The 27,246-nt window shown below is 44.4% G+C and overlaps 1 protein-coding gene across 2 annotated transcripts in view; it reads left to right on the top strand.

Annotated features, from left to right (window-relative positions):
- The first annotated feature begins 4,581 nt into the window (after positions 1-4,581).
- LAMC1 (laminin subunit gamma 1) overlaps positions 4,582-27,246 on the top strand; it is a 127,619-nt gene continuing 104,954 nt past the window's right edge. For both annotated transcript variants that reach the window (XR_014220752.1, XM_082226642.1), the window contains exon 1: positions 4,582-4,949. Coding sequence is in view for 1 of the 2 variants with exons in the window: in XM_082226642.1 (XP_082082768.1) it covers positions 4,637-4,949 (313 nt within the window). In the remaining variant the exon portion in view is untranslated. The remainder of the gene's footprint in view (positions 4,950-27,246) is intronic.

The following is a 27,246-nucleotide window of genomic DNA, read 5'->3' as shown; positions in this document are numbered from 1 at the left end:
CACGTTTCAGCAAACACAAAATGATGATGGTAATAATCCTAATCCTAACAATAATTTTATTATTTTATTCCACCTGACTGGGTTGCCCCAGCCACTCTGGGCAGCTCCCAACAGATGATTACATATTCAAAAGGCAAGTTGACCCACATAAGGGGTGCACATGCGTGAAAGTCTGCTTCCATGCATAGACAGGGAACACGCATATGGGCAGGGGGTGTTTAATGTCTCACACTGATCCAGCCATTAGGCTTGTGTGTAGCTCAAGTGAAGAAGACAAAAATCTGGCGATGCCAATTCACTGTTTGGGGGTGGGTGGCTGGATTTAGGCTCTGCTCACACTTCTGTTTACTGTACACACAATGCATTTCCAGTGCTGGCTTTTGAATCTTTGTTCACACCACGTTATCTAAAATACATACGTATCCTGTACTTTGTGATAAAATACTACTGTTTGGTGCATTTTCCCTCAAACAAGCTTCACAATGATTAGCCATTCCACACTGTGAACACCTTTGCATAATGTGCAGACACTCGCATCCCATCAACACCTCCTGGTGGTGTGCACAAGACAGAAATGAATCTGACACTAAGGAAACCTTTGCAGATGTGAATAGCTAGAGGGGAAAGAGCTGTGAAACATACCTGGGGGGAAACAACTTAACTGAGCTCTAAGGTGGCAATGTGAGTTTCCCTCACCTATTGCCAACTATCCGACCTGTGCTGTTGTCATGTCTTGATGGTTTTGGACCAAAATGTGAATGACCGATCTATGTCCTTAAATGCCTGGAACCTCTAATTGTAACTCCCAGGTGCATGCATATGGGTGCTCATGGAAACGCTGCTGTTTATATGTTTGCTGAAGGAAACACCAGTGTAACAAATATATACCTCCAGCAATCATAGTTCCCTCAGAAACTGTAGAGCTGCCAGTATTCACCAACCATTAGCTAAAATCTCTCTAGTATTTTGCAACCATCTGCACCTGTAATCGTCTAAAATTTAGTAATAAAAAATACTTAAAGTAGGCATGCAAACCTATGCCATATATTTAGCAGTGATCTGTCATTTCACCTATGATTTAATTTAGTGCCAGCTGGAAGTTTTGCATCCTGTGACATAGTTGAAAGGAGCTGACAAATTGCCTTTAGTTCCCACATCAATTTGTACCTCAGCAATTCTTGGTTGAACAAAGACATGTATAGAAATGTGCTTGCCTTTCCGACCCACCCTGCCTTCTTTAAAAGGCAACCAGGCCTTGCACAAGAGCAAGCCCTATCTTTGTTTGCATTCCTGAATCTCAAAAAGGCCTGGGGAGATCCCATGGTGATAACAGTCTCATTCTTCGGGACAATAAATCACAGCTGGTCCCTAGCCATGTCTGGCAGAACTGATCCATGACAGCACTGAGAATGACATGATTCAGACCAGTGCATGCCCAGGAAGTTGAACAGATCAGGGATTACGGGGAAAGGGTTTGCGTAAAAAAGTGAAGTGCGGATGCAACAAATGGGTGTTTGGAAGCACTTCTATCAAGCCAGTCTTCTAGTCAGAGAACGAAAACTGGCTGAGGTTCCCTGACAAATGTACACTTGGATGCCGCAAACTTTGACTTTTTCCCCGAGCAGCATGTGGAATTTCCCTTATTCCTCAACCTAGCCGAAATTAAGTCTCCAAGGCTGCAATTGTCTACCTGAGAGCAGGCCTCGTTCAACTCAGTGGGACTTGGGATGACATGTATAGGATTGCATTCTAAGTACAGTACAAGGAGAGGTTGTATTTCTTCATTATCATTCCTTGTTTTCTTGGACCTTTCACTCTATCCCACCCCCTTTCCTTTTTTCTGTATCTCCCCTACAGCCGAAATTCCGATAGTACCCTACTGGTGGCAGGCATCCATTTTGTTTTCCAATATATGATGGTGTTCTGTAAGTGAAACTAGTATGTTGCAATTAATATAAATAATAATAGTGCTGTATGAAATAGTGCTGTATGGCTATAAAGGGAATATAGTGATTCTGGCCATATGCTTCTGATCGTTACTATGAATTATAAAATAATATGTAACACATAATAATGTACAGTTAAAGTAATGTTTTTATTTTCAGATGCCTCATTACTTCATATCTTAGAAGTCTACTCCTAAAGTACTGAGAAGTTAATTGCAGGAAATAGCTCAGATGGATTTGAAAGCAGCTTAATCCTTCTGGATTGTTGGAAGTTTTGACTTTTATTGAGTATAAAACTTATTTAAAATCACATTAAAGCCCCTTCATAGAAGCTTCTTGAAACCGTACACACATAGTTAGTCTCTTTCTTAAACAGTGAGTAGTATTGAAAGTGGCTGAGGTAAAAAGCAAACAATACAGGGAGGCAACACAGAAACGTATTTATTCTGGTCCAGCAGAAAATACTCTGGTCCAGAACTAGGCCTAATGTAAGTGGGAGCAGATGGCTGTAAACAGTGCCATTTGACTATCTTCAATGCAGGCTGAATTTAGTCCCAGAATCGCCAAAACCTCTCAAGAATCTCTAGCAAATCAAAGAATGTATTATATGTAGTACACATGGATGAGAAATACAAAGCACTCACGGCACATGAAAAAAAAATGCATCTCCCAGAATAAAAATACAACAAAAAGTCCTAATTGGTAGTTATTAGCATATAATAACCAGTATGTAAATAGGAGGGGGTAGAAACCTGTTTACATGACATTACTCAAGTGGGTATTTCCTATGTGATTCAATTTAACGATTTATCTCAGGTGGATTTATCAATGGGCTGACATGTTTAAAACATGATTGGAGACCCTCAGCTGTATCTTTCTGGCCCCAACCTTTTGTCTGTCTCACGCAAGTCAGTGGGACTCGCTTCTCCCCGCCACCTGCTTCCATTACAAGCATCTTACTTTGGTGGCGCACCAGACCTAGCGTGAGCTAGCGCTCAGCCATCAGCCACTGGACCTGTTTCACTATTGGGTGCAGCTTGGAAGATAAAGAGCACTCGAGAAGAGGAATGGTGAGCAATACCTTTCGCTCACCTCTGAATAAAAACCTAGGGAGGCCTGTGTTGCACATCTGGAGGCATTTCAGAGGCCTGTCTAGCCCAGCCTTGTTTCCCCAGCAGCCAAGCAGATGCCCATGGGGAGCCCTCAAGCAGGGCACGATCCCACAGCACTCTCCCCACTTGTAATCCCCAGCGACTGGTATCCAAGCACACAGTGCCTCTGATACTGGAAGTAATATGTAACCCTTATGCCTGGTGGTTTATTCATAGCCTAATCCACACTGGTGGCTACAATTGCATCTTATGGCAGCAAATTCCGTAGTTTGTGAAGAACTTCATTTTGTCCTGAGCCTCCCACCTTCCGGTTTCATGGGGTGACCTCAGGTTCCAGTAGAATCATAGAGGGGGAAGGGACCCCAAGGGGTCATCTAGTCCAACCCCCTGCAAGGCAGGAATCTCAACCTCTGCTTAAAGCCTCCAAGGAAGGAGCGTCCACCAACTGCCTCTCATGGGAGCCTGTTCCACTGTCAAATGGCTCTTACCGTCAGAAAATTATTCCCAATTTTTAGTTGGAATCTCCTTTCTTGTAACTTCAAGCCATTGGTTTGGGTCCTGCCCTCTGGAGCAGAAGAAAACAAGCTTGCTCCCTCTTCCATGTGACAGCCCTTAAGGTATTTGATGAGGGCTATCCATCTCCTCTCAGTCTCCTCTTTTCCAGGCTAAACATACCCAGCGCCTTCAGCCATTGCGCATAAGACTTGGTCTCCAGACCTGTCTCCCTGTCTATTTTCTCAACACCAGACATAACTTTATGCACCTTCATGTTCATAAATTACATGGTCAGGAGAAAAAGGCACTCTACATATGCCCAGAGACCCGAGGAAGCGCAGAGCTTTCACGCAGCAACAATCAAGCAGCCCCTTTTCTTCTGAGAAACTAACCTAACCCCGAGTCGACTCTCCCCTTGGGCCGCCCGGAGCCCTGGCTCAGGTTTGTTGCGAGAAGGAAAGAGGAATATAATGGCTCTCAATGACTCGCCGCGCCCCTTCGAAGCCGAAAGGCAGAAACTCTCACGGCGCGCGCCCCTTCCTTTCGCCAAGAGCGCGGACTCGGCTGCCCAGCCCGGGAGAGAGGCCCTTGCGAGGCGGCGGGCAGCTTATTTCCCAGCAAAAATCGGGGCGCGGAGGAGGGAAAGACGCGGGTTCAAAATCCGCTCTGGGAAAGTTTTGGGTGACCTGCGAGAAGTTTGTGGGGCGGGTTTTTTTGTGCGCTTCCCACTCCTGCAGGAAGTTGGGGATTTGCAGCCTCCTCCTCCTCCCTCCTCCCCGTGCAAAGCATTCCAAGCCGCGTCCGGAGGAGGCAGAAGCGGGACCCGCGCAGCCCCCTCCCCGTCCCGGCGTGCAGCGCGAGCGAGCGAGGAGGGCGGAGGGCGGGCGTGGGTCTCTGCCTGCGCTCCCGGGGCTCCGCCTCCTCCTGCTCCTCTTCTCGCCCCCGGCCGGGCCGTCCGCTTTGGGTGCGCGGCTGCGAGGAGGCGACGCGGGTTTTCCGAGCGGGATGGCGCGCGGTGCGGGGCGGGCGGTGCTGGGCCTGGGGCTGCTGGCGGGGCTGCTGGCGGGGCTGTGCGGCGGCGCCATGGACGAGTGCGCGGACGAGGCGAGCGCGCGGGCGCAGCGCTGCATGCCCGAGTTCGTCAACGCCGCCTTCAACGCCACGGTGGCGGCCACCGACACGTGCGGCAGCCCGGCCGAGGAGTACTGCGTGCAGACGGGCGTCACCGGGGTCACCAAGTCGTGCCACCTGTGCGACGCGCAGCAGCCTCACCTGAGCCACGGCGCCGCCTTCCTCACCGACTACAACAACCAGGCCGACACCACCTGGTGGCAGAGCCGCACCATGCTGGCCGGCGTCCAGTACCCCAACACCGTCAACCTCACCCTGCACCTCGGTGAGTGAGGGAGCGGCTGGATGGCCTCGCGGGGCCTCTCCGCCCGCCGCGCACGCCCTCAGCCGCAAGGGCCTCGGGGCCGCGCGCGCGGCTGCTCGGTGGAAGTTTCCAGCGCCTGCCTGCCTGCCTGCCTGCCTGCCTGCGGGGCGGGCTCCGGCCATTGTACGGAGCAGCAGACTTCATGCTTTTCGCCGGAGTGGGCAGGCGATGGCTGCAGCCGGCGGTTTATGCCTTAGAGCAGTTCCTTCCAAACTTGAGTCTTCAGCTGTTTTGGGACTACAACTCCCATCATCCCTAGCTAGCAAGACTGTGGTGAGGGATGAAGGGAATTGTAGTCCAAAAGCAGCTGGAGATCCATGTTTGGGAAACTGGTTTAGAAGTACTGTCTCCAAGGTAGGAGATTCTGTTTCCTTATTAAGGCTGATTGCGGTTGATGGTTCTGCCTCCTGCAGATTTGTTTAAACACACTCACGTGTGGTCATTGATAAGGACTACCATCGCATCTTTGGCAGCGCAAAGTATGTCCTTGCTTGGGAGTGTTGCTCGCCAAGTCCAGATTCCCAGAGCGATTATTCAGCACAGAGGGAGAAGTTGCTTTGTGGATGCTCTCAGCACATTGTATAGCGTGAAAATAAGTTTCCGGGCGAGGCCTCGACAAAGACTTGGGTGACCCCTGTAGTTTGCACAGAGAGAGGGGAAATACCTCCTTTTGCTCTGCCTCTCCCATTGGGGAGAGCAGAGGATTCCTGAGGTCTGGGACAGGGCTCAGGAGGGCATGTTTTCCGTGCTGGGGTTCAAGTGAAGGAACATGCACACTCACAGTCAAGAACATGTGCAGAGTGCCTTTACCACATTTGGCCCTTGTGAGAATCCTCCCTCCTGACCAGAGGGCAAGTCTGTTAGGTGTTACTTGCTTCTGAACTTTCATCGCTGACATTATTTCGTGTAGCCAGACACATTGCCTCTCCTTGCCTTGCTTAATAACCTAGCTCCATCGCCTCCCTCCCCGCAAGTCAAACTGTTGGATTTCTAATAAATAAGGGACGTGCTGCTGTTGTACTGTCTAAAGTCCTGTGCAGACATTGTTTTATTTGGTGTACTCTTTAAACTGAATCTGTTGGAGCTAAGGGGGTGTCCATGCTGCAGCAACTTGCTATGATTTTAATTTGTTGTAGTGACATTCTCTCTCCCATTCCCCAAGCTCCCCAAGTTTCATTTTATTTATTTATTCAACTTGAGTTAATTGTATAGACTGCTGGTTGCGTATTGTTCTCCATTGTTTTTTAAAAAACCTCCCGCTTCAGGTGTACAGCAGCCGGTACAACCCAAAGTGTCACCATACTGTAGAAATGTTCGATATTCTACTAAGTTTTGTATATGCTGTAAGCTGCCCAGAGTGGCTGGGGAGACCCAGCCAGATGGGTGGGGAATAAATAATTAAAAATACTATTTTTAAGGAAGCACTGAAACAGCAGCCTCTCTCCCTGGTTAAGAGAGGTATCTGGGCATGTCTTAACTCGTTTTGTCCATTGGAAGAGATTATTGGGGTAAATGGTAGCATTAGTCATTGCCAGGCCTGGGCAGTAATGGAACGATTGCCCAATATTAGCAGCTGGCCTCTCTCCTTTATCGGATAAGGCACATCATGCGTCGTGTACCTAAGGCTCAAGGCAGATATCAACACTGTACTTTCTTTACATTCATCTTCACACCAATAAGAGGCAAGTTGCATTCTCCTCTGTTTTTCGAAATGGGGAGCAGAGTTGAGTGTGAGAGATGGCAATGAAGTTTGCTGGTGGGTCCATGACTGAGCTGCGTCTTGCCTTCCAAATCTTAGGCAACTGGTCTACTCACTACTAGTCTCCAATTATTACTCCTAGCATTGGATTACCATTGTTTCTTGGGTTGGACTACAACTCCCATCATCCATGGTCACTGGTATTGCTAGCTAGGGATGATGGTAGTTGTAGTCCAACAACAGCTGCAGACCCAAGTTTGAGAAACACTGGATTCCATAAAGGGCATGTGGGAATCTTGTCTTTGCAGCTGTGGTGACGCAGCTGCAGCCTAGCCTGCCAGTCCCTTCCTTTTGTCACATAATCATTCCAAAGGGACATTCTTCTTGTATCCTACAGTGGCTTGGTGCCCCCCCCCCCCACAATGGCATATCCAAGAACACAGGAGCTTGCATGAGTTGCATCCTCAAAGCTTTTCAGGAGCACCAGTACAACCGGGGGGGGGGGGGACGACGTTCCACGAACTGCTATGAGCTTAATATTCAGTATGGTGAGAGCAGAGAGGCGGTGTCAAATGAGAGTGCGACTTTTGCAACATTTTCAGCCCACTTCCATGCTTGTTTTCTCACAAGTTACGTTCACTGCGCTGGGTGGAAGTGTGGTGCAGCACAACAGCGTTCCTGACTCATTTGAAGTTTGAGGGGTGCAACCTAAGCCAACTTAATACCAGTCTGCTCCCTGAATCTTTCAGAACCTTCTCTGCTTACAGACAGGGTGATGGCGGGGAGAGGAGTCTTTAAAGTTCACATCACCTGCCTCCTTTTATCCTTTTCTGCTTAAGGGAACACCTGCAGGCAAGGGCCTTTTGCCACCTGCTTGCATTTATGGCTAATTGGAACTTTGTGCCTGAACTGGCATCGTAGATTTCCTTGACTAGACAAGAAACTTCATTACCTGCTTCCTTTTATGATCACCCATTAGCAATTTCTTGCATGTCTGGCCTCAGTGCTTTATTCTTAGAGCAGATTTCATCACTTTTCAGGTTGTTTTCTTTAATGTAATAATTTCCTCCTGCTGCTGCTTCCTGTACTAGTGGAACTGAGCATTTTCCTTTTTCCATACAAGGACTACCCTTTCCTCCTCTCCTTCTCCTTCCTGTCCCAGCCCTTTATAAATGTGGAGTGATTTTTTTCCAGGCTCCTGGGAGGCCAGAGGTACATTGCTGGAACAACTCTTGGGTTGGGGCAACTGGCTAAAATGTTTCAAAATGTTTTAAACGGTTTTAATTTTGGTTCCTCTGTTTTTGTTGGGTTGGGGTTGGTGGTTATTTTAATTTGGCCATAACTGTAAACTGTTTTTAATTATTATTGATTTATAGTCTGTATAAGATATTTTGTTTTTTAATGTTCGAAGTTTTATTATGTTTTTATATATACTAAGCCACCCAGAGTGGCTGGGGAAACCCAGCCAGATGGGTGGGATATAAATAATAATAAAAATTATTCTTACGGTATTTCCTTATCCCTCTGCTTAATCCCACCCAGTCTTCTCATTGACTTGTGTCAGTGCCAGCAAGGATCGTCTTCACCTTCACAATTCCTCTTCCAGGGGAGAAGCGGAAGCCCTGGTCTGGCTGCCCGGCTTAGGGTTTTTCAGGTTAAATATTGACTGACTTGGTCCACTTGACAGGCTAGTGCATAATGAATGTAGGAAAATTAAAACAACGGCTTCCCAAAGTGGAAAAGGGGGAGTGAGGAATGTGCACAGTATAGAGTTCCATGTTACCTTCCATATATCTGGGGACTTTGAATAAACACTTCAAAGGAGTGATCTGTCTCAGGGTTAAATTGTTGCTTTGTGGTGGTCAAACATAATTTAAATAGGTCACAAAGCAGTTTCACAGTTAAATCTCATCACACGCAATGCAAAAAGGAAATGGTCTGTCTCCAAGTGGTAATAAATTGTAGGAGGCTGATTTTGGCAACATTTTAGCAGGTTATTCCTCACTGGATTTGGCTTTTCTTTGGTTTGCTTTGAACAATGTGTGTGGTGGAGCTGGGATTTTGAAGCCTGAATGCAAACTTAAAAGAAAAAATGAGCTGGTATCTGTAATGACAAAGTAATTTGTGGGGAAAGCTTTTGACACTTTCTGGCTACAAACAATTGAATGTTTGCACACCTTGATGCAGTAAGTGTAAATTTGGAGAGGGTTTTTTTGTATAACACAGTAAATGACGATTAGTGCAGGAATGAATGAATAATGTGCTTATTCAGCATTTCCTTTGTAGATACTGTATATACTTTTTTTGTCTAGGCAATTGGAGCAAATGCTTCAGGTTTGGGAAAAGAATGTGTGAGCGTCTGCTGTGATTGTAAAACAGAAAAATGCTGAAGGTGGGAGATGTGTCACAGCGGAGGAGCTTGTCTTGTTTGAAAGGGAAAATGGGATACATAAAACATGGTGGTGCCTCTCATTTCACTAACTCTTTGCTGGTTGATGGTTATGTATAAAATTTGGACCATAAGAGGATGCTAGGGGAAACGCTCTGTCAGTAAATGGGTTATTTGCTTTGAACAAGAATTATCCACTGCTGGAAGGAACATGCAGAAATAACTTTCCACTTGTCAGTCATTCAGCTGTTTGAACTGAATTTATAATTGTGGTAGCTTGCCAGTGTTGCCACTTTGCCATTGTCTAAAAGACAACAACCCAGCAACTACAACAAAAACCCACCAGCTGCTTTTGATAGCGGGTGTTGTGTTTAAAGTTCTGTGAATGGTCAGTCATTTGCTTGAGTTGCATAAGAAGGCAAGGGCTTTCTGTGTGTAAATGGGCGGAGGTGTTTCTCAGGTGTGGAGCTGTTTGGTGTTTGTGGGAGAGAGGCACTAACCTGTGTTAAAATGTGGATTTAATATGCTCTTTCTTTCTATGCACCCTGTTTGGTCATTTGTTTTTTAAAAGTACTTTATGATTCTCACAAACTTACATTTTGAAGGCGCATACATCTATTGCTACACACCCACACTATTTTGAAAGTAAAGTTTTCTGTGATAGTTTGACTAGACTGGCCTGTGTCTGACCCAAACCTGAAATTTCTACTTCTGCTTGCTATAAAAGGCTTACTTACAGGACATGGGAAGATGCATCAAATAGACAAGAGCCTCGTTATCTGCTGAAGAGAGATAATTCTTGTTCTTGCAAAAGCTACACTCCTATCTAGAGGTGGAGAAATGGGAGATTTCCTGGAAAACAATGTAGAACTGGCTACTGATAGAATTAAGTAAAACTTAGAAAAGACTGTGGAATTCTGGTTTAGTTTGGATGTGGTTTTGTTACCATACAGAACTTCATTAGTTTTTTTCAAGGCCTTGTGGGTTTACTTCTTTAATAGAAAGGGAGGATAAAAAAATACCCTAAATATTTTGTGAAGGGAACTTAAGGGAATTGATAATAACTACTTGATAGGTTGACAAATCAATCTTTTGCATGGTAACAAATGAGCATTGGAGGCAGATCTGCCCTGAATGGACTTAGTGTTGCCTGGAAACCGCTTTCTGCTAGTGTGATTATTGTGCCAGGTTAGAACTGAAGAAATTCCAGATAGCTCAGGCTGCATATTTCACCCCAGTGCTCACAAGGCTAAATCTGTCACATGACTGCTGTTGACCCGCTTTGTTTCAGTTTGGTTGACTCCTCTTTGTTTTGAGGACTCAGGAGGAAGCGGTTCACTGTGGGGTTCTTGCATTCGAAGCAGACAAGAACCCAGTTGAACACACAGCCTTCCTTGGGCGTCCGGGTTCACACTCACCATGACAGAAAAGGCGCTTTGGAAACCGACACAAAACTGGAGCTCTGTAGGTGTTGGTGGTCTTACAACATTTTCACAGTACAGCACATAGTGTGTCTCTTGTGTGAATTTACTACAAAATAGAATGGGTGGCCTGTTAGTTCTGTGGTTAACAAGAGAAAGAAAAAATAAGTCTTTTTCGCTGGGTCAGGTTACACTGAAGGGGTGTTTTCATGTGTGAAGCTTAGTTCAGCTTTTCTTTAAAAGTACATGGGTTGCCAAACTTAGCTTCCACATTAAAAATATTCACTGATAGCACAACCTTTGGAAGTGAGACTTAATGATATGTTTCATCTTTGTGTGTGAAAACTCTCTGGGGCAAGTTCCTGCTCTTTGACAACAGTGTTGATATGAGCCACCTGAATAATAAAAAAGTGTAAAATATGTGATGTTTAAGTTGTTTCTCAAACCTTTTGAACTCATACCCCATTGCTGGACTTCCCTGGACCCCAATAAAGAGTGTCACACCTCTGTAGCTGATGTCTCTGAATGGACTTGTTATGTTGCTTAATTGTGCTGAAGAATCAAGGCGGAGGGAAGGGGGCCAGGCCTGGGTGGACGCCTGGATTTGGCAGTGGCAGCGTGTTCCAGAAAGACTGGTGTGCCTCTGGCTAGCCGCTCAGCAGGCAAAACTGCAGCTGCTTTTACTCCAGCAAGTGGGTGAAAGTCTATAGCCAAAATCTATAGAGTCACATAAGATTGCCAGACAGTGGCAGGATATGTTAAAGACAAGTCAGGGCCAGACGCAAGTAATGGGTCTGAGTCCAAAGCATCATCCAATGTGCCCCACCTGAAAGCAACCTTCCAGGCACCGGCTGCAGAGAAGACCCAGTCCAGGCAAGGTGAGGGGGGAGTCTGGTTTCAGAGGCGAGGAGCTGGAGAAGGCTGTGCTGTTGTTTCCTTCATGGTCTGAAGCGGAATCCAAGATGAGAGCTGACCCAGGTGTGAGCCATGCAGCTGAATGACGGGAGAGCTTGGTTTTCTTTAGGGTGCTAGGTGGGGGAATAGACTGATTCTGCCAGGAGTAATCGCATTAATACAGTACAGCAGCAGGAGCACAGCTGTTTCATAAGGAAAGCAGTGTCACAAGTAGCCAGATGCCAGCTGCATTTTGCACTGGCTGTCTCCTCCATCTGGAGATGCATGTTTGGGGATCATCGGATCTGGACTGCTTTCACACACTAAGGCCCCATCCTGTAGAACTCTGTCAGCTATATTTTATATGCACAATCAGAATGAATTTCTGGAACCAAAATGTTTTTTCTGTGCAGCCTTAGCCGGAGCAGTGAACAATGCTAGAGTTAATTGTCGCTTGTCTTCGCTTACCCCACCCCTCTGCTCTGCTCACAGGTGTGATGAATATTCTTACACTATGAATGGTCCATGTCACCATTAAGAAAAACAGGTAGGAATAGGCCAGTATATATGTGGACTGTCCCAGGATAAAGTGGCTTTTCTTCTTTAAGTTCTCAAAGTTCTTAACCTAGCTCAAGGTAGACATCTGAACTAGCCAGAAGTTCAGTCCATCATTGGACTATGGAGCTGTCTTACCCCAAAATGGCAACTAGACATTCCATTTTTGTGACTGTAATCCTGGTTTAGGGAGCCATTTGGTGTCTAGTTTATATATCTGAGTTGCTAACACTGGCGTGGAAGAATTAAAACAACCCAGTGAATAAGTCACCTGATGCTAGCTTGCTTTTTTGCTAACTCACCAGCATAACTTATAAAAGGACAACTTCAGTAAAACTTCCTTGTTTGGACATCTTTCTTACCATAGGCAGTCAGGTTGCTATGAGTGGCTACTTAGAAGAAAGAATTGGATCCTGCCCAAGCAGTGACTTGGGTCTCCTTGAATAATTATAGATAGATAGATAGATAGATAGACCTGTTTGATCTGTAGTTGTATTGTCATCTGTGGAATTCTCTCCCCAGGGAAGTTCGCCTGGCACCTTCACTACACATCTTTAGGCACCAGGCCAAAACTTTCCTTTTTAACCAGTCCTTTGCCTGACCTGATCTACATCCTAGACCCTTTTTTAAATGCTGGCTCTTTTTAGGGGGGTTCTGTTGGGTTTTCATTTGTATTTTGATTTTATGCATGTGATCCTTCATGTGAACCACCCTGAGACCTTCGGGTAAAGGCGGGATAGAAATTAAAATAAAGTAAAGTAAAAATCTGCCCTATTTTGAGTAGTGTAAGAAATCTGAGTGCATAAGGCCTATTGTAGTGTACTGGTGAAGAGATTGAGCTATGAACCATGAAGCCTCCAGTCCAGATTTAGTCTTGATCAGGAACTGGATAGGTATCTTCATGCTAGTCCATCTCCCCATTCCTCATATGCAGTTTGTGGATAATTACTGATCTTGATGTGTTGTTGTAAAGATTATGATAAGTTGTTTTTTTTAACCCTTTAAAACTGATTTGTATATACTGAGTGTCATTATTATATATTATTGGATCCCTTTTCTAATCTGTATCTCTTAAAATAAAATATGTAGCCTATTCAAATATTTTTCCACCCCCATTTGAATTGTTTGGGAGGGGGTTACAAATAGCATTGTAGCTGCTGTTCGGTAATCATTACCAAATAAAAAGCTAAGCATCCTGTGTAAAGTTTATGTTACATGAGAAACTTCAGTACTTAAAATTGGCAATTTTAATTCTTGAATTCTTTGCCTGTGTTGTTCAGCTTGAGGGAGCTGTCAGTTTTAAGTTAACCTTTCATGGCCGCCCTGTTTTTTAAGTGTCTTTCAAAAAACATTGGGGTAGGAATCTTGAAATGTAAGGGCTTAAGTAAAATGTAAATTTTTCTTCTTCTACCAATAAATGAATTTATTGTAAGATATGGAAACAGGCTAAAAATTATTGTTAACTCTGGATTCTGAGTTACTATCTGGTCTGTAGTGTGACTCTTTTTTAAAAAAAAAATCATGGGAACTCTTTTTAATATTTTTTTTTTTTTGCACTGAAAATAAACCACAGGCATACAGCCAATATTTGGGTTGGTTCTTTCAAATCAGTTTGTGAACTTCAGCTCTGCTCACCTCTGCAGTTCCCCCCCTCTCCACTCCTCCTTTCATTCTCTCTCTCTGTTTTGCATCCCTCCTGTCCTACCTCTCTCCCCTTCCCCAATTTCTCTGGACCACTCTCTATTCTAACCCTTGTTTCTTGGGTCTTGCCTTGGCTTGTTCTTTTCTCAGGTTCTTTCCTCTTCTCCTTTCCTTTAGGCCAGCATCTTCAACCTTTTCAGACACAGGACCCAAACATTTGGGAACCTCTTTCTGAAGCTTTTACCATATGTAGGAGTGTTCCTGTTGTGATCCACCTTGGATCCCGTGGCAGCTCACAAGGGTCTCTCCACCAGTGCCTTGTTGTTTTTTGCTGGCATCCACCTGTCTCGGGAGACAGTGGTAGAGTGCACCTTCCAAGGTAAAGTCAAACTGATGGAGAGGCCGATACTTTCCTAGGCTCATCTGCCTAGCTTTATGATGGTCTGAAACAGGCCAGCTACTGGCTGCATATAAAGCTTGCTCAGTTCCCTTCCCAAAATGCAATTTGCCAAATGTCAAAGTGTAGAGTAGGAAAGAGGGAAAATGGGCTTCTTGGGCTCTTGTGTTGCAAAATAAAATAATAAAGAAAAAATAGGCTTGCTGGGCAGAGAGAGACAATATTGTTAGTGTTCCTGAGTGGAACCTAAGTGGAACTAGCCACTTAAGTCACTTATTTATTTTTATTTAATTTATTAAATAGGCATACTGCCTTCCCTCTGTAGCTCTCAAGGTGGTTCACAGCATAAAAATACAAAAGGAAAACATAAAATACATAATATAAACAAGAATAAAACAAACCAGTAACCCCACCCCTCCCAGAAACACATTTAAAAGGATATAGGATGTTAGTCAGCCAAAATATTTTATTTGTCATTGAAACCTGGCATGCCATACAGTCGATTCATGCACGTCCATAAATATGGTGTTTAGGAATCTGCCATTCCACATAAAGCTGTGGTTTCTCAATGCATTTAAAACTATGTATTGCATTTGTTGGAAATGCAGAGAAGGAACACCTCTGTAGCATATACGGAAAAGTGGGTTAGCCAGTGTGGTGCCTCTACATCACTGGACTTCGGCTGGAGATTGAGACCCACTATTGGAGCACTACTGCCATGCTCCAATTAAGAGCAAGGATTAAGAAAGGGGTCCCCAAATGCATGTTTGGGATTGAAGTGGGTCCTGAAAAGGCTGAAGATGCCTACTCTAGATGTTGTGGACTACAACTCATTTTGGTCATAGCCAGCTTGACTTATATTCAGGGGTGATGGGGAATGGGGTAACTTCCATATTTGATTAGGTTGGGTAGCTCAATGTCACACGAGACACCTGGCTGCAATCCCGTACAGTTATAACCTGGACGTTATACTAATTGGGACCTGCTTCTGAGTAGACATGCATAGGATTGCAGTGTTAGGTGTAATACTGGCTTTTGTGTTTTAGCAGGCAAGATTTATAATCTCTCTTTGAGCGCTTTCTTTTTTTACATATCCAAGAAATTAAGATTAAATAACCTGGAAGAAAGCTCATTGCTGAAAACTGTCTCTAACTGTGCAATTTGTCAGGAAATCCTTTGGAGACTTTGTTAAATCAAGGTCTGGGAATAGCTTGTTGAGCACTTCAGTGACTTCACTGTGGTATTTGTGGAGCCCTGAGGGAACTCTATTTTAGTTAGTCTCACAAAGGCTTGATTTACATTTTGCAGGTTTCAACTTGAGTAGCGAAGAGATCTCTTTTTTAATGGCCAGCAGTTGTTCAGTACAGTTATATAAAGTCACTGCAAAGCTCTTCATCTCTCCACCCCGCACCCTTTAAACTCTCTGGTTTTTCTTTAATTCCTTTCTCCCTGCAGTACTGGTGCCACAGTAGGAGTCGCTTGGGAATACTATACATGGCCAAGCATTTATTTTAAGGGATAGAAGGAGTTGGGGACCGTGTGGCATTTTGCTGTACAAAATAGCTGCTATTTGTGGTACAGACTTGCCATGGAGGGGTCTGTCTCTGGAGCAGAGGCTTTCTAGCAGTCATCCGCAATTTTTAGTATTATTAACTTACTGTCTGCTTTTAATGCTTCTGTAATCATATGGAAGGTTTTTGAAGAATGAAGCTTGTTACAGGTGTAAATATAATAAATGCAACACTGGACTGATGCAAACAAAAAGGACTCAGTTTGGACACCACACAAAACCATGGCTTGTGCTAACCCTAGTTCAGATTCTCTGCAGTGGTTTGACCTTCTAAACATGTAGAGAAACTATGGTTTATAGCAGCTTGATTCCTTTTATTTCTCTGGCTGCTCAGCACTTGTGTTTCTATGGAGCAGTGTGCAAACTGACTTCAAATAATGCGTGTTGATTCTGGTTGGTAAACCATGGTTTGTCAGTTTAGACATCATGCCAAACCAGTTGAGATATCTAAATTGAACTGCAGAGGTGAATCCTTAAAAGTGGCTAAGGGCTGGGTTGTGTTTTCTTTCCCTATAGTTAAGATGTTGGCAAGAGCCCTCACAATTCTTATGGCAGGGGTCAGCAAACTTTTTCAGCAGGGGGCTGGTCCACTGTCCCTCAGACTTTGTAGGGGGCTGGACTAGATTTTGAAGAAAAAAAATGTGAACGAATGCCTATGCCCCACAAATCACCCAGAGGTGCATTTTAAATAAAATCACACATTCTACTCATGTAAAAACACGCTGATTCTCGGACTGTCCGGGGGCCGGATTTAGAAGGTGATTGGGCCGGATCCAGCCCCCGGGCCTTAGTTTGCCTACCCATGGCTTATGGCAACCACAGTCCTTGAGGAACATTTCCAAATCAGTCTTACATATAAGTCCCAACCAGGCCTCAGTCATTTTTATTAACTGGCTCTCTCACATATTCCTATGTCAGTCATTTGCGTTATATCAGTGCCATAAATGAGGAGGTGTAGAGGAGCACACCTAAGCCAGGGATGGGAATCTGTGGCTCTCAAGATGTGGCTGGACTCCATTTCCCATCAGCCTCAGCCAGCATGGCCAGCAGCAGCCGAAGGACCCCATATTCCCCATCCCTGTTGTGGTGGCTGAGGCTTCCCTCTCTGGTTGCTTGGAGGGGGTTGCTAGTCACCGCAACTCAACATGGGAAGAGCAACATGGGAAGAGCCTTGCTCCTGTGATTTGGAGCATTGTTCTCCCATTGAAGGCAACAGAACACCCAGTCGTACTTGGTGCATAGTACAAATCTGCTGGGGTCTGTCTACTGCCAGCGTGCCACCAAGGACTTTGTACATTCTAAGTAAGTTGCGACAAGCATATCCCGTAAACATGTGGTTTTCTGAAAGTAATAAAATTGTGGGATTGCTGTAGTGTGGTTTTTGTTCGGCCGAGTTTCAAAGACCTTGGTCTATTTGCTGCTATAACCCAGGTTCCATTTTCTGCATAATTCTACACTACAGATGGAAGAGAATAAATAGCAGCAGTAGTGGTAGTTTGGTCAATGCACTTCTCATATATTAACTCTCATATTATTGATGGCACTTTGACTTCACCCCTGGAGGCGCACTCCATTGTCTCTTGAGTGTGGTAGCTGTAACTCTTGTTCAGCTGCTGCTTTGATTTGAGAGATTCACAAGGCCTTTCTGTCCCAGCTCTCTAAAGTCTGTCTCTGGAGTCATGAGGACTAGAAACTGCACCCAGGACCTCATTTCCTGCTTGTTCTCATCTGTACATAGTCCTACCTATTGCTAAGTACTGTTCAAAGTTGCAGGGAGGTCTGTTTGCTAAATATATTGCCGGGGGAGGATCAGCAAGTGAAAGGATCAGCAAGTACGTTGGTGGCTGCTTTTCTCATACAGATGTTGCTGAATAGGCTGCTAGACTGCAGCATAAATCTTTGTTGTGGACCTTTTCTAATTAGGCTGCGTAAACTTCAAAGCAGAGCCCCTGGTGAGTCTTAATTAAAAGGGAGGTTTGTAATAGAGTGTGCTCCCCTCAAGTTCTCTTTTTTTAAAACATCTCCTGCTGTTTAGGACATTCTTTACATGGTAGGGAAGCAGTGGTCTTGTTTCAGGCTGCAGGGAGACCCTATAGTACAGCTACTACGTAGTGGTAGAGCCCAGAGATTTGTCCATCAGGGCCAGTATTTTCCCCTTTGGCCATGGCTTTCCTGGGACCTGGGCAGAGGCCTTTCCTAGCGCCTGGTCTTTTTTATATGCTCTAACACTGAGCTGTGGTCCTTCACCTCTGGCCAAATTTCAGAAGCTGTGAGCCAGCTCTTTTGGCTGCAGAAGATGTCAAGTACAAGACAGGGTGAGGGCAGAGGTGGACAGGAGTGAAAGAAAGCTATAGGTCAGGAGTGAGGAAACCCCTGATTCATAGGCGAATCTTGGCTTGCCACACTTCCCATTTGGCCTGCAAGGCCCTTTGGGGAAAGCCATGTCCATGCTGCACTTGGCATTACACAGTTAAGGGCAGAAACAGAAACAGCTTCCAAATCACCTGGCAACCACCAGCAGGTACCCAGCACTAAGCAGGATCTTTCCCCTCCCCCAGTTGGCTGATGAAAAGGGCGGGCTATCCTGTCCTGGTCCTTCAGCAACTGTCAGGCGATTGGCAGCACTGTCAAGGCAGATCCTGATAAGGATCTGGCCCATGGAGCCAAAAACATCCCCCTTTCTGTGGGTGCGCTTGCGCTCCTCCCCATATTTTCCCCGATGTGCATGGAAGCTCATTCCACAGTATTAAACATGATATTAATCTCTGGAAAGTCAGTTCAGTTTTCTTTATCTCTTTGGTATGTCGTGTAAATGGGTCTCTGCGCCTCTGCTTACTTTAGCTTGTCAGTGTTTGGAATGCAGCGTTTAAATTGGAGAGCAATTTATGACGTTGCTCTATTGCTGCAGCAACTCTCTCTCTCTCTCTCCCCCTCCCCCCCTTTCTTCCCCTGCCCCATCATTTGACTGGAGTAGCATTTTGACTTTGTAGTAACTTCAGTGTAGTAGCAGAACTTTGGGTCCGTTCATACACTTAAATGGACAATGGCCAAATTCCCACCGTTGTACCAGACATCTGCCCGAAGGTAGCATGTGAGCTGAGGCTAATCCCGAATCAGGGGTTTTCCAGCTCACACTCTAAGAGCCACCATGAGTCAGTTCCACTGCTATGCCTGGTGACAGACTTTGGGGATTTGCTGCTGCAAATCAATGGTTCCCACAATTCAATGTTAATGTGAGTAAATGCCTGGTGTGAGCCTTATTTGTTTCTGTAAGGCCTGCCCACCCTGGCGTATTCTTAGGCCTGATCCTGCCATATGCTATCTACAGTCCCTGGTAGCAGCATCTCCAGGCAGGGCTGGCTGAGAGCCCAGCTTGAAACCCTGAAAAGTGGCCGCCCGTCAAGGTAGACAGTTCTGAGCTAGATGATCTGACTCGGTATAAGGCATACGTAGAAAGGGATCCCCCAGGATCATTAGTCCCGCCCCCTGCAATGCAAGAATCTGGGCTGAAGTGTCCATGACAGATGGCCATCCAACCTCTGCTTCACAAGCTCCCGAGGGAGACACTTCCACTGTCAAACCACTCTTCCTGTCAGAAAGTTCTTCCAGATGCTTAGTCAGAAACACCTTTCTTGCAACCTGAAGCCATTGGTTCAGATACTCTCCTCCAGAGCAGGAGAAAACGTACTGTATTTTTCCGTCTATAAGATGTCCCTGTGTATAAGATGCCCCCTATTTTGGGGGACTCATGTTTAAGAAAATGGGGGGAGATAGCCCGGTGTATAAGATGCCTCCTTGACATTATTTTTTAGGAAAAAACCCTAAAACCTAGTCTTATACACGGAAAAATATGGTACATACATAATTTTATTTGTATGCTGCCTTTCCACGGTTCAGACCATGCTCAAAGTGGCTTACAACATGAAAAAAACATAACTACAACATACAGAAGTTGTTGTAAACCATAAATAAAACAGTAAAAAATAAGCCACCAAGCTCAACAACTTCCACATAAATCAAAACAAGATCTAAAGTGAAAATACAAAAACCCAGCAATCCCCACCTCACTGTTATTCCTGCAAAGTTGTATATACCAAACTTGGGTCTCCAGCTTCTGTTGGACTACAGTTCCCATCATCCTTATCCACTGGTCCTGCTAGCTAGGGAGGATGGGAGTTGTAGTCTAGAATCACTGCTGTAAAGGGAGAGTGTTTATAGCCGGGCAGAGGTCTCTGTGGTCTGCAGCAGTCTTTGCACACATTTATACAACTCTTTCTGGGGTGGGAAGTTGATTCTTTTTGGGTAAAAAGAGTCATTTGCCAATAGCTGATAACAGTATACCACAGTATCAGCCGTTATTGACTTCTGATCTCTGGTGTGATGTCTTCAGATTTCTAGCATACACCAAAGCAAATATAAATTGCTTTCTAATTAAGATACTAATGTAAGAAGAAAGAACTAATTAGAGCATCACTAGCAGTTCTGAGATTTTAAATGTGAGCATCTAATTGATGTTGCTATTTTAATCTGACAATTATAGCTGTGGCTCCTGGGCAACTAATTTCACTCTGCAGAAAAATGTAGGCGTGACAACTATGGTGTGCAGCTAACATTTGTAGTTACAATAAGGTCTTTTCCAATTAAAGAAATCACAATCACTTAAAACTATTTGCTTTTAAAAATATTAATAATTAAGAGTATATATGTACTTGGGTTTACATAGGATTAAATACTTTTGAAGGAACAGTGTGTGCTCTTTGTTTTTTAGTTAATGCCTGATATGACATGTGCAGGAATTGGAACAAATGCTTTCAAGACAGATGCTGCTTCCCACACTTTTTGTGAACACGTAATGTATGTGAAAACAATTTTATTAAAAGATCTGCTGCCCACTCATTCGGTGGCGCTTTATCATATTTGTTAGGAGAGGGAAGGCTTTTGTTCTTAAAACACACACACACAGGGACAAAGTCATGCCTGCTCAGGGCTGTTTTCTGCAGACCGGCCTTTGGTTCACCCACGGGGCCCAGAGCTCTGGAATAGTTTCTCTCTTTCCTGCCTCCTCCGCCCACTGAGACTCTGCAGGCATGAGTTAACTGATTAAATTACATTACACGAATCACTGCTTCTCTGCTTTTTAAGCAGGCTGGTTATACATACATCTGGAGATAGGCCTGTTTTCTCACACCCTGAGTGGCCTTTCTCTCTCCCATGCTCACTCTCTCCATTCCCTTGCTTGCATCCTCTTCCAGGAAGGAGGTCCTGGGATATTCTTTAGCTAAAATTCTGCACACATTACTGGATTAAAATGCAACTAGCTCCTTATTTTTCTCAATTCAGATAGAAGGTGGTTTGTGGGAAAAGACATCAAAGCACAGTATTTCATAGGAAACAACAGGATGGAGGATAGATATGGTTTGTACGCCGCCTCCCAAACTGGTGGTGGGAATTCTAGAATTGAAGAGTTAGAAGAGACCCTGAGGATCATCTAGTCTAGCCCCCTGCGGGAATATGCAGCTGTCCCATATGGGGATTGAACCTGCAACCTTGATATTATCAGCTCCATGCTCTAACCAACTGAGCTGGATGGGAGGGCACTGGATGCAGAGTGAGCAGCAGTGTGTACATGGCCTTAGTGTGTCAATATGTTAGAGGCTGGTTAAAGGTAAAGGGACCTACTTGCACTTTGACGTGCGTTCGAACTGCTAGGTTGGCAGGAGCAGGGACCAAGCAATGGGAGCTCACCCCGTCGCGGGGATTCGAACCACCAACCTTCTGATCGGCAAACCCTAGGCAATCATATCTTAACGCCTTCTGTTTAGTTGTAACAAATTCTAGTTTGGAGTGTTGCCAAAGAACGAACTCTGGACTGATCAGAACTCTCTCTATTACTATTACTATTACTATTACTATTACTATTACTATTACTACTACTATTACTGGGTTGCTGTTTTGTTTTTATAGTTTCTCCCAATCTCATATGCACACACACACCGCTCAGGAAACATTAAAAATCCAAGCAGGAAGACACAGCATGCACGCAACTGAGCAGTTTGGTTGCCCTAGTAACTCCAATGTTTTATATGAAAGAAAACTTTACTTAAACGTCATCCAGGTTTTTTTTGGGGGGGGGAGAGACAGGAGAATTAGAATTCTAGCAAAATAAATTTGATAAAGAGCTTGCTTGCATCCAAACTGCAGCCATTAAATGAAGGAACAGCAAGGATTATGGCCCCTTGCCCAATAAACAGTATTCCTCCAACTTTACTGCCTGTCCTTTGTGCAAGGAAATGACACATGACTATAAGACCGGAGGGGGGGGCACTTCACCATTCATCTCAATTTATGTTATGCATTCCCCTCCCGTCCTCAAGAAACCCCTCCCAAAGCAAAGTAACATAAAGGTACATATTGTACCTGCCACCCGCACACAAGTAGCAGCGTTGAGTCACGTAATGAATACCAGCAGACAGGCAGAAATGTTCACTGAAGCACTGGATTCCTTTCATGAACAGAACTTGGGCTGGAATTCCTGCTCTGCAGAAAAAAATGCATAGCTCAGGGCGTTTCTTCTTAATTTCCCATTATTATGCAGAGCACAGTGGGGTGCATTGGGAAGGTTAGGTGTGGCAGAGGCTGCCTCAGGTGTTCTCTATCTGCTATTCTATGCCTCAAGGGCAGCCCATAGATTATTCACAACTTCCACGGGACTGCTCATAAAAGTTAACAGAGGAGAGAAATCATATAGCCGAAGAGTGCGCTTCAGAAACTAAGAGCAAACATGATCTCATACCCAAAGTTGATAATGTCCCCATCAAAAGTTTTAAGTTGGTAATTAAAAACAAAAAAATCCCACTCAAAAGGAAGAATTTGTTTGTGTGTTTTGTCCATGAATGAAGTTTGCTGTCCTTATAGGCTGATGTAGTTTGAATAGATGAGTAGGCAAGCGACGATGGTAAGCCAGAGCCAGAGCTTGGGGGGGGGGGTAGCCAGACTTTTGTCCCAGGTGAAGCCTCCAGAGGGGCACCAATTACCGGTAGGTTCCCAATCCGTGTGCATGCAAATGCGCATGAGGGATGCCAAACTGGGCCTTTGATGTGGGTCAAATAATGCCTGATTTCCCCCCCCCCCCCCTGAGTGAGCCAGTGCATAAATCCCAACTCCCCAAAGGGGTCTTCCAGCAAGCTCTGTTTTCAAAGACACCACTTTCTCCTTTCCTCTTCTACCTACAAGTTGACAGAGTTGGCATAGGGCCCTCCAAGCTCCAACTCTGAAGTCTGTATCAATCCCCAGTCACTTTAGCTCACGCCAAGCTAGCTTTGTGGCAACTCTGCCACATGCTAATTTGACTATTGGCAGTTCAGATACCAAATTAGGTGTGTGGCACAACTGGCTCAGTGTAAGAGACTAATTGAAACTTTGGCCTATGTTTCTGCTTGTAGCTGCCTCTTGTTGAAGTGGCCCTCTACCAGCAGTCCATGGCTTCATTTGAAGTCACACATGGAGCACGTGTGAGCAAAATATCCAGAGGGTTAGCAGGTTTAGTCTGCTGCAAAAAGAACAAAGAGTCTAGTGGCACCTTAAAGAATAACAAATGCGTTAGCGCATAAGCCTTTGTGGATTGGAACCCACTTCATGAAGTTTTATGCGGAGAAAAAGGTATATAGCGTCGCTGGCCATATTCCTCTGGCTAAACTCCTTGCGATTTTTTCATAACAATATGGAGATACACCTGCGACTCAGGATAGGAAATGACAATCTCCTCCACGTAGGAATAACTCTTGTGTCTCGAGATCAAACTCACACTCAGTGGAGGGGGGGAGGTCAAAATTACTTCCTACAGAAGGAATAGGAGGTCTTCTCAATAGAAAGGGATTATAGGATTTGTAGTCCAACAACGGCCGGAGTGCCACAGGTTTACTATCCCTGTGCGACAGCCTGAATGGAAAAAAGTCAAAGACAGAGCAGTGATTCATGCAGAGATTGTGAGTGTCTTCTAAGAGTGGATACCTTGGGCTCACCTAGTGGTATGTGAACAGATATCTCATGACAGTTTGGGCTTTCTGCCCTAGGAAGGAGGTCAGATAGATTTTTAACTATGCAGCCTGCATGGGTAGCAAATCCCTCAAGACTTCTTCTTTGCCTGATTTTAGCACAAAGCTATAAGAAAATAGCTAAGCAGGCACCATTACAATAAGATCTCTGTGCTAGTCCACTGTGTTAACTATCAACGTTTCAGAATCCTTCTGTTTAACTCTTATGCAAAAGATGCTACACAGGCCAGTTTTCTGCTGGTACATATCTCACTCATCACTACAGCAGGAGAAAACATCCAAATCCATTAAGAAAAGTTGGAGCCTAGTTTTTCAAAGCTTGGTGATGAAAGCAGATCACCCACATACACTAAACATGACTCCTGGAAGAACCTCCCTTTAATTTGAATTTTAGAAGTTAAGATGGGGTTGGAACTTTGCCTGAGTGCACGTTCCACCCTGGTCACACACATAGAGCAAGCAATAATTCTTTCAAGCTATCGTTCGGCTTTGGAACACATTTTTAAAAGAAAAGCCTGGCTAGCTTTTCAGATACCTTTTAATTAAATAACTTGCTAAAGAAATGCATGAAGTAACTGACATTATAGTTTGAAGTCTTGTTTATTCTGTTATATTTTACTCTAAGAAAACCCATTCATCCTAAACTGAACCCAGTAAGGCAGACATGTATGTACAAAATACCGTTTTTTTGCACCATAACACTCACTTTTTTCCTCCTAGAAAGTAAGGGGAAATGTCTGTGCGCGTTATGGAGGGAATGCCTACGGGTGGTGGTGGGGATCTGCTGCAGTCGTGAGCAGAGGATCCATGATTCCCCTTCCTTCCCTCCTCCGTGGCTCGCTTTGAAACAGCGAAGCGGGAGAAGAGCCGCTGAGTGGGGAGGAGAGAGGGACAGAGAGCCTTCTTGCTTTAAAGGAGCAAAGCGGGAGAGGAGAGGAGCCGCTTACACGAGTGTAAGCGGCTCTTGTCCGGTTGGTTCCTTTAAAGCAAGCAGGCTCTCTGTCCCTCTTTCCTCCCCGCTCAGCTCGCTAAATAGCAGCAAAGTTTTTCAGCTTGCTAAGGCGGGGATGAGCGGGGAGGAGGGAGAAAAGCAGAGCCTGCTTGCTTTAAAGTAGCAAAGCGGGAGAGGAGAGGAGCCTTCTCCCCTTATACGCCTCCTCTTCTTCATTATTAGCAGCATCCTTCTCCACACACCCCACGCGTGCTTCTTCTCCCCTTATACCCCTCCTCTTCATTATTAGCAGCATCCTTCTCCGCACACCCCACGCGTGCTCCTTGTCCCTTCTATGTTTTTCCTTCCCTCCCCACTTAAAATGTGGTTACAAAGCACGGATCCACATGGATCCTCAGGATTTTTGCACTGGGCTACTCCAAACTCACTGTCAGATCACATGTCTGTGGCCACAGCATGAACCACAAAAATCATACATCCACTGTTTCGTTTAGAATATATTTTTTTCTTGTTTTCCTCCTCTAAAAGCTACGTGCGTGTTATGGTCGGGTGTGTGTTATAGAGCAAAAAATACGGTACTTTTCTTTTAATGTGATCCCATTGAGATCCCAAGATGAAATTTTGCAGGTAACTCTTAGAAATATTCAATAATCAGTAACATTTTGGAATTTTTAAATCATTTTTTATCACTTTTTAAAATTTTCGATTTTGTAACTTACATTTTAAATTTAAAGTCAGTCCATCATGTGATATATCATATTAAAGTCCATGAAGTTATGAAGAGATTGGCGTTTTTAGCTTGAGCGTATCTCAATTCTGGACTGAGCTTTTAAGGTTTTTGTGTAGTTCGGCAAAGCCAAAATTGTCAATTTTTTGACATTAAAACCGTCATAACTCACAAATGGGATGAGATAAAAAATTAAAATTTTAGATTTAAACTTAGTTTTGATCATTCAACAAGTGTACAAAATATTAAGAAAATTGGACGACATGAAGTAAAAAAGGTTGGCTCATTTGATATGGAATGACCCCTGTGGAGTGTGACCACAACCATAACACTCAGATGGCAGAGACAGTCCACAGAAGGGCAGGTGTGGATGGGTCTATGCTCGGCAGTAGAGTAAGGAGGATATAGAAAAGGGGACCCCAGCCCTGAGAACTGGGGCAGGGCTGACAGCTAGTAAGGTACTTACATCATGTTTTCTTTTCCATACGGAACAATTAAACAGATTTACATGATGAAACGGTCAGGTATCAGCTTGCTCAGAAGCCTGGAGAGGGCAAGGCAAGGCAAAGCGGCAGCATCTTCCTGGCTCTGTGCCTGCCGTCAGATTACATGCAGCCCCTGAATATTGCTTACTGGGAAAGAGAAGATCTGAGAAGCGACTCTCAGTGGGTAGCAGCAAACAGCCTCTTTCAAACAGTTTCTGAGCAGCAGCCAGTGATATGGGTTTTCCAGAAAACTTTAAATCAGAAACATTTCCTCTGTCTTCAAACAGAGATTAGTCCAACATGCTTTATTTTAAACACATGTTTTACTTAAAAAAAATTCAACAGTATACATTCCCCTTACATTGCTTAAATTTTAAGTAAAACATAAATGCACTAAGACTATTAATGCACTAATTTTTGTATTTCTGAATACCTGTTCTTCTAAATATACGTGCGCTTCCTGGGTACAGTCACCCAGAAAAATTTAAGTACCTCGGGTTAAGAACTTAATTCGTTCCAGAGGTCTGTTCTTAACCTGAAACTGTTCTTAACCTGAAGCACCACTTTAGCTAAGGGGGCCTCCCGCTGCTGCTGCACCACCAGAGCACGATTTCTGTTCTCATCCTGAAGCAAAGTTCTTAACCAAAGGTAATATTTATGGCGGAGTCTGTAACCTGATGAGTATGTAACCTGAAGCGTATGTACAGGTACCACTGTACAACTTTGATTTTTAGATTTGACAGTTACCAAAACCATTCCAATTTCCCAGTTTGACTGGTACTGTGTCCTTTCATTAAGAGAATGCATTTTTCAAAATGGAAGACTTTTCATGGATGAATATAGCAAAGAGGGAATAGTTCAACCCAAGTGGATTGTACAAGTACATCATGTCAATGTCCTCTTGCAAACTATTTCAAATCTACACCAGAGGACCAGCAACAACTTGCAAAATAGTTCTGCAAGGCTTGTAAATAAACATTAAGCTTCCAAAAACAATTGGAATACAATGAACTAATATTCCTGCAGCTGCACCACAGCTGGTCCACCAGACAGCTTTTAGATTTTACTGTCAGGTGCTATGATTAAAACAGGAATACAGACCTTCACAAAACTGAATGCTAAATACCACAAGGCAGGTAGCCCTAACCTCCTTGCTGCTCATCTGTTTTTAATTGACCCATCAATGAACCATAACATGTGCCGGAAGCAGTGTTCCTTTTCGCAAAGTGAGATGAGAAAGGGGCACAGCAGTTCAGGGAACTGAAAGGGACTATCACTGTGCAGCGGGGGCAAATTACTATGTTTGGGGGGCAGGGAGAGAGGACTCTTAAATCACAAATTTAAGATGTTGCTTATAACAATGCTATCTGTATTTTGCAAAACGGGAAAAACTCTGCTACTTCCTGGAATTTTGTAATCTCTTGAAATAACACAGATGTCAGCCGCTGAAAGAGCAGACAGATATGGGCTTCAA

The sequence above is a fragment of the Podarcis vaucheri genome (genome assembly GCF_965113315.1).
Source record: "Podarcis vaucheri genome assembly, chromosome: 6".
Taxonomy (NCBI): domain Eukaryota; kingdom Metazoa; phylum Chordata; class Lepidosauria; order Squamata; family Lacertidae; genus Podarcis; species Podarcis vaucheri.
The sequence above is the reverse complement of the archived record's forward strand: the minus strand, read 5'-3'. Positions and strand labels throughout refer to the sequence as shown.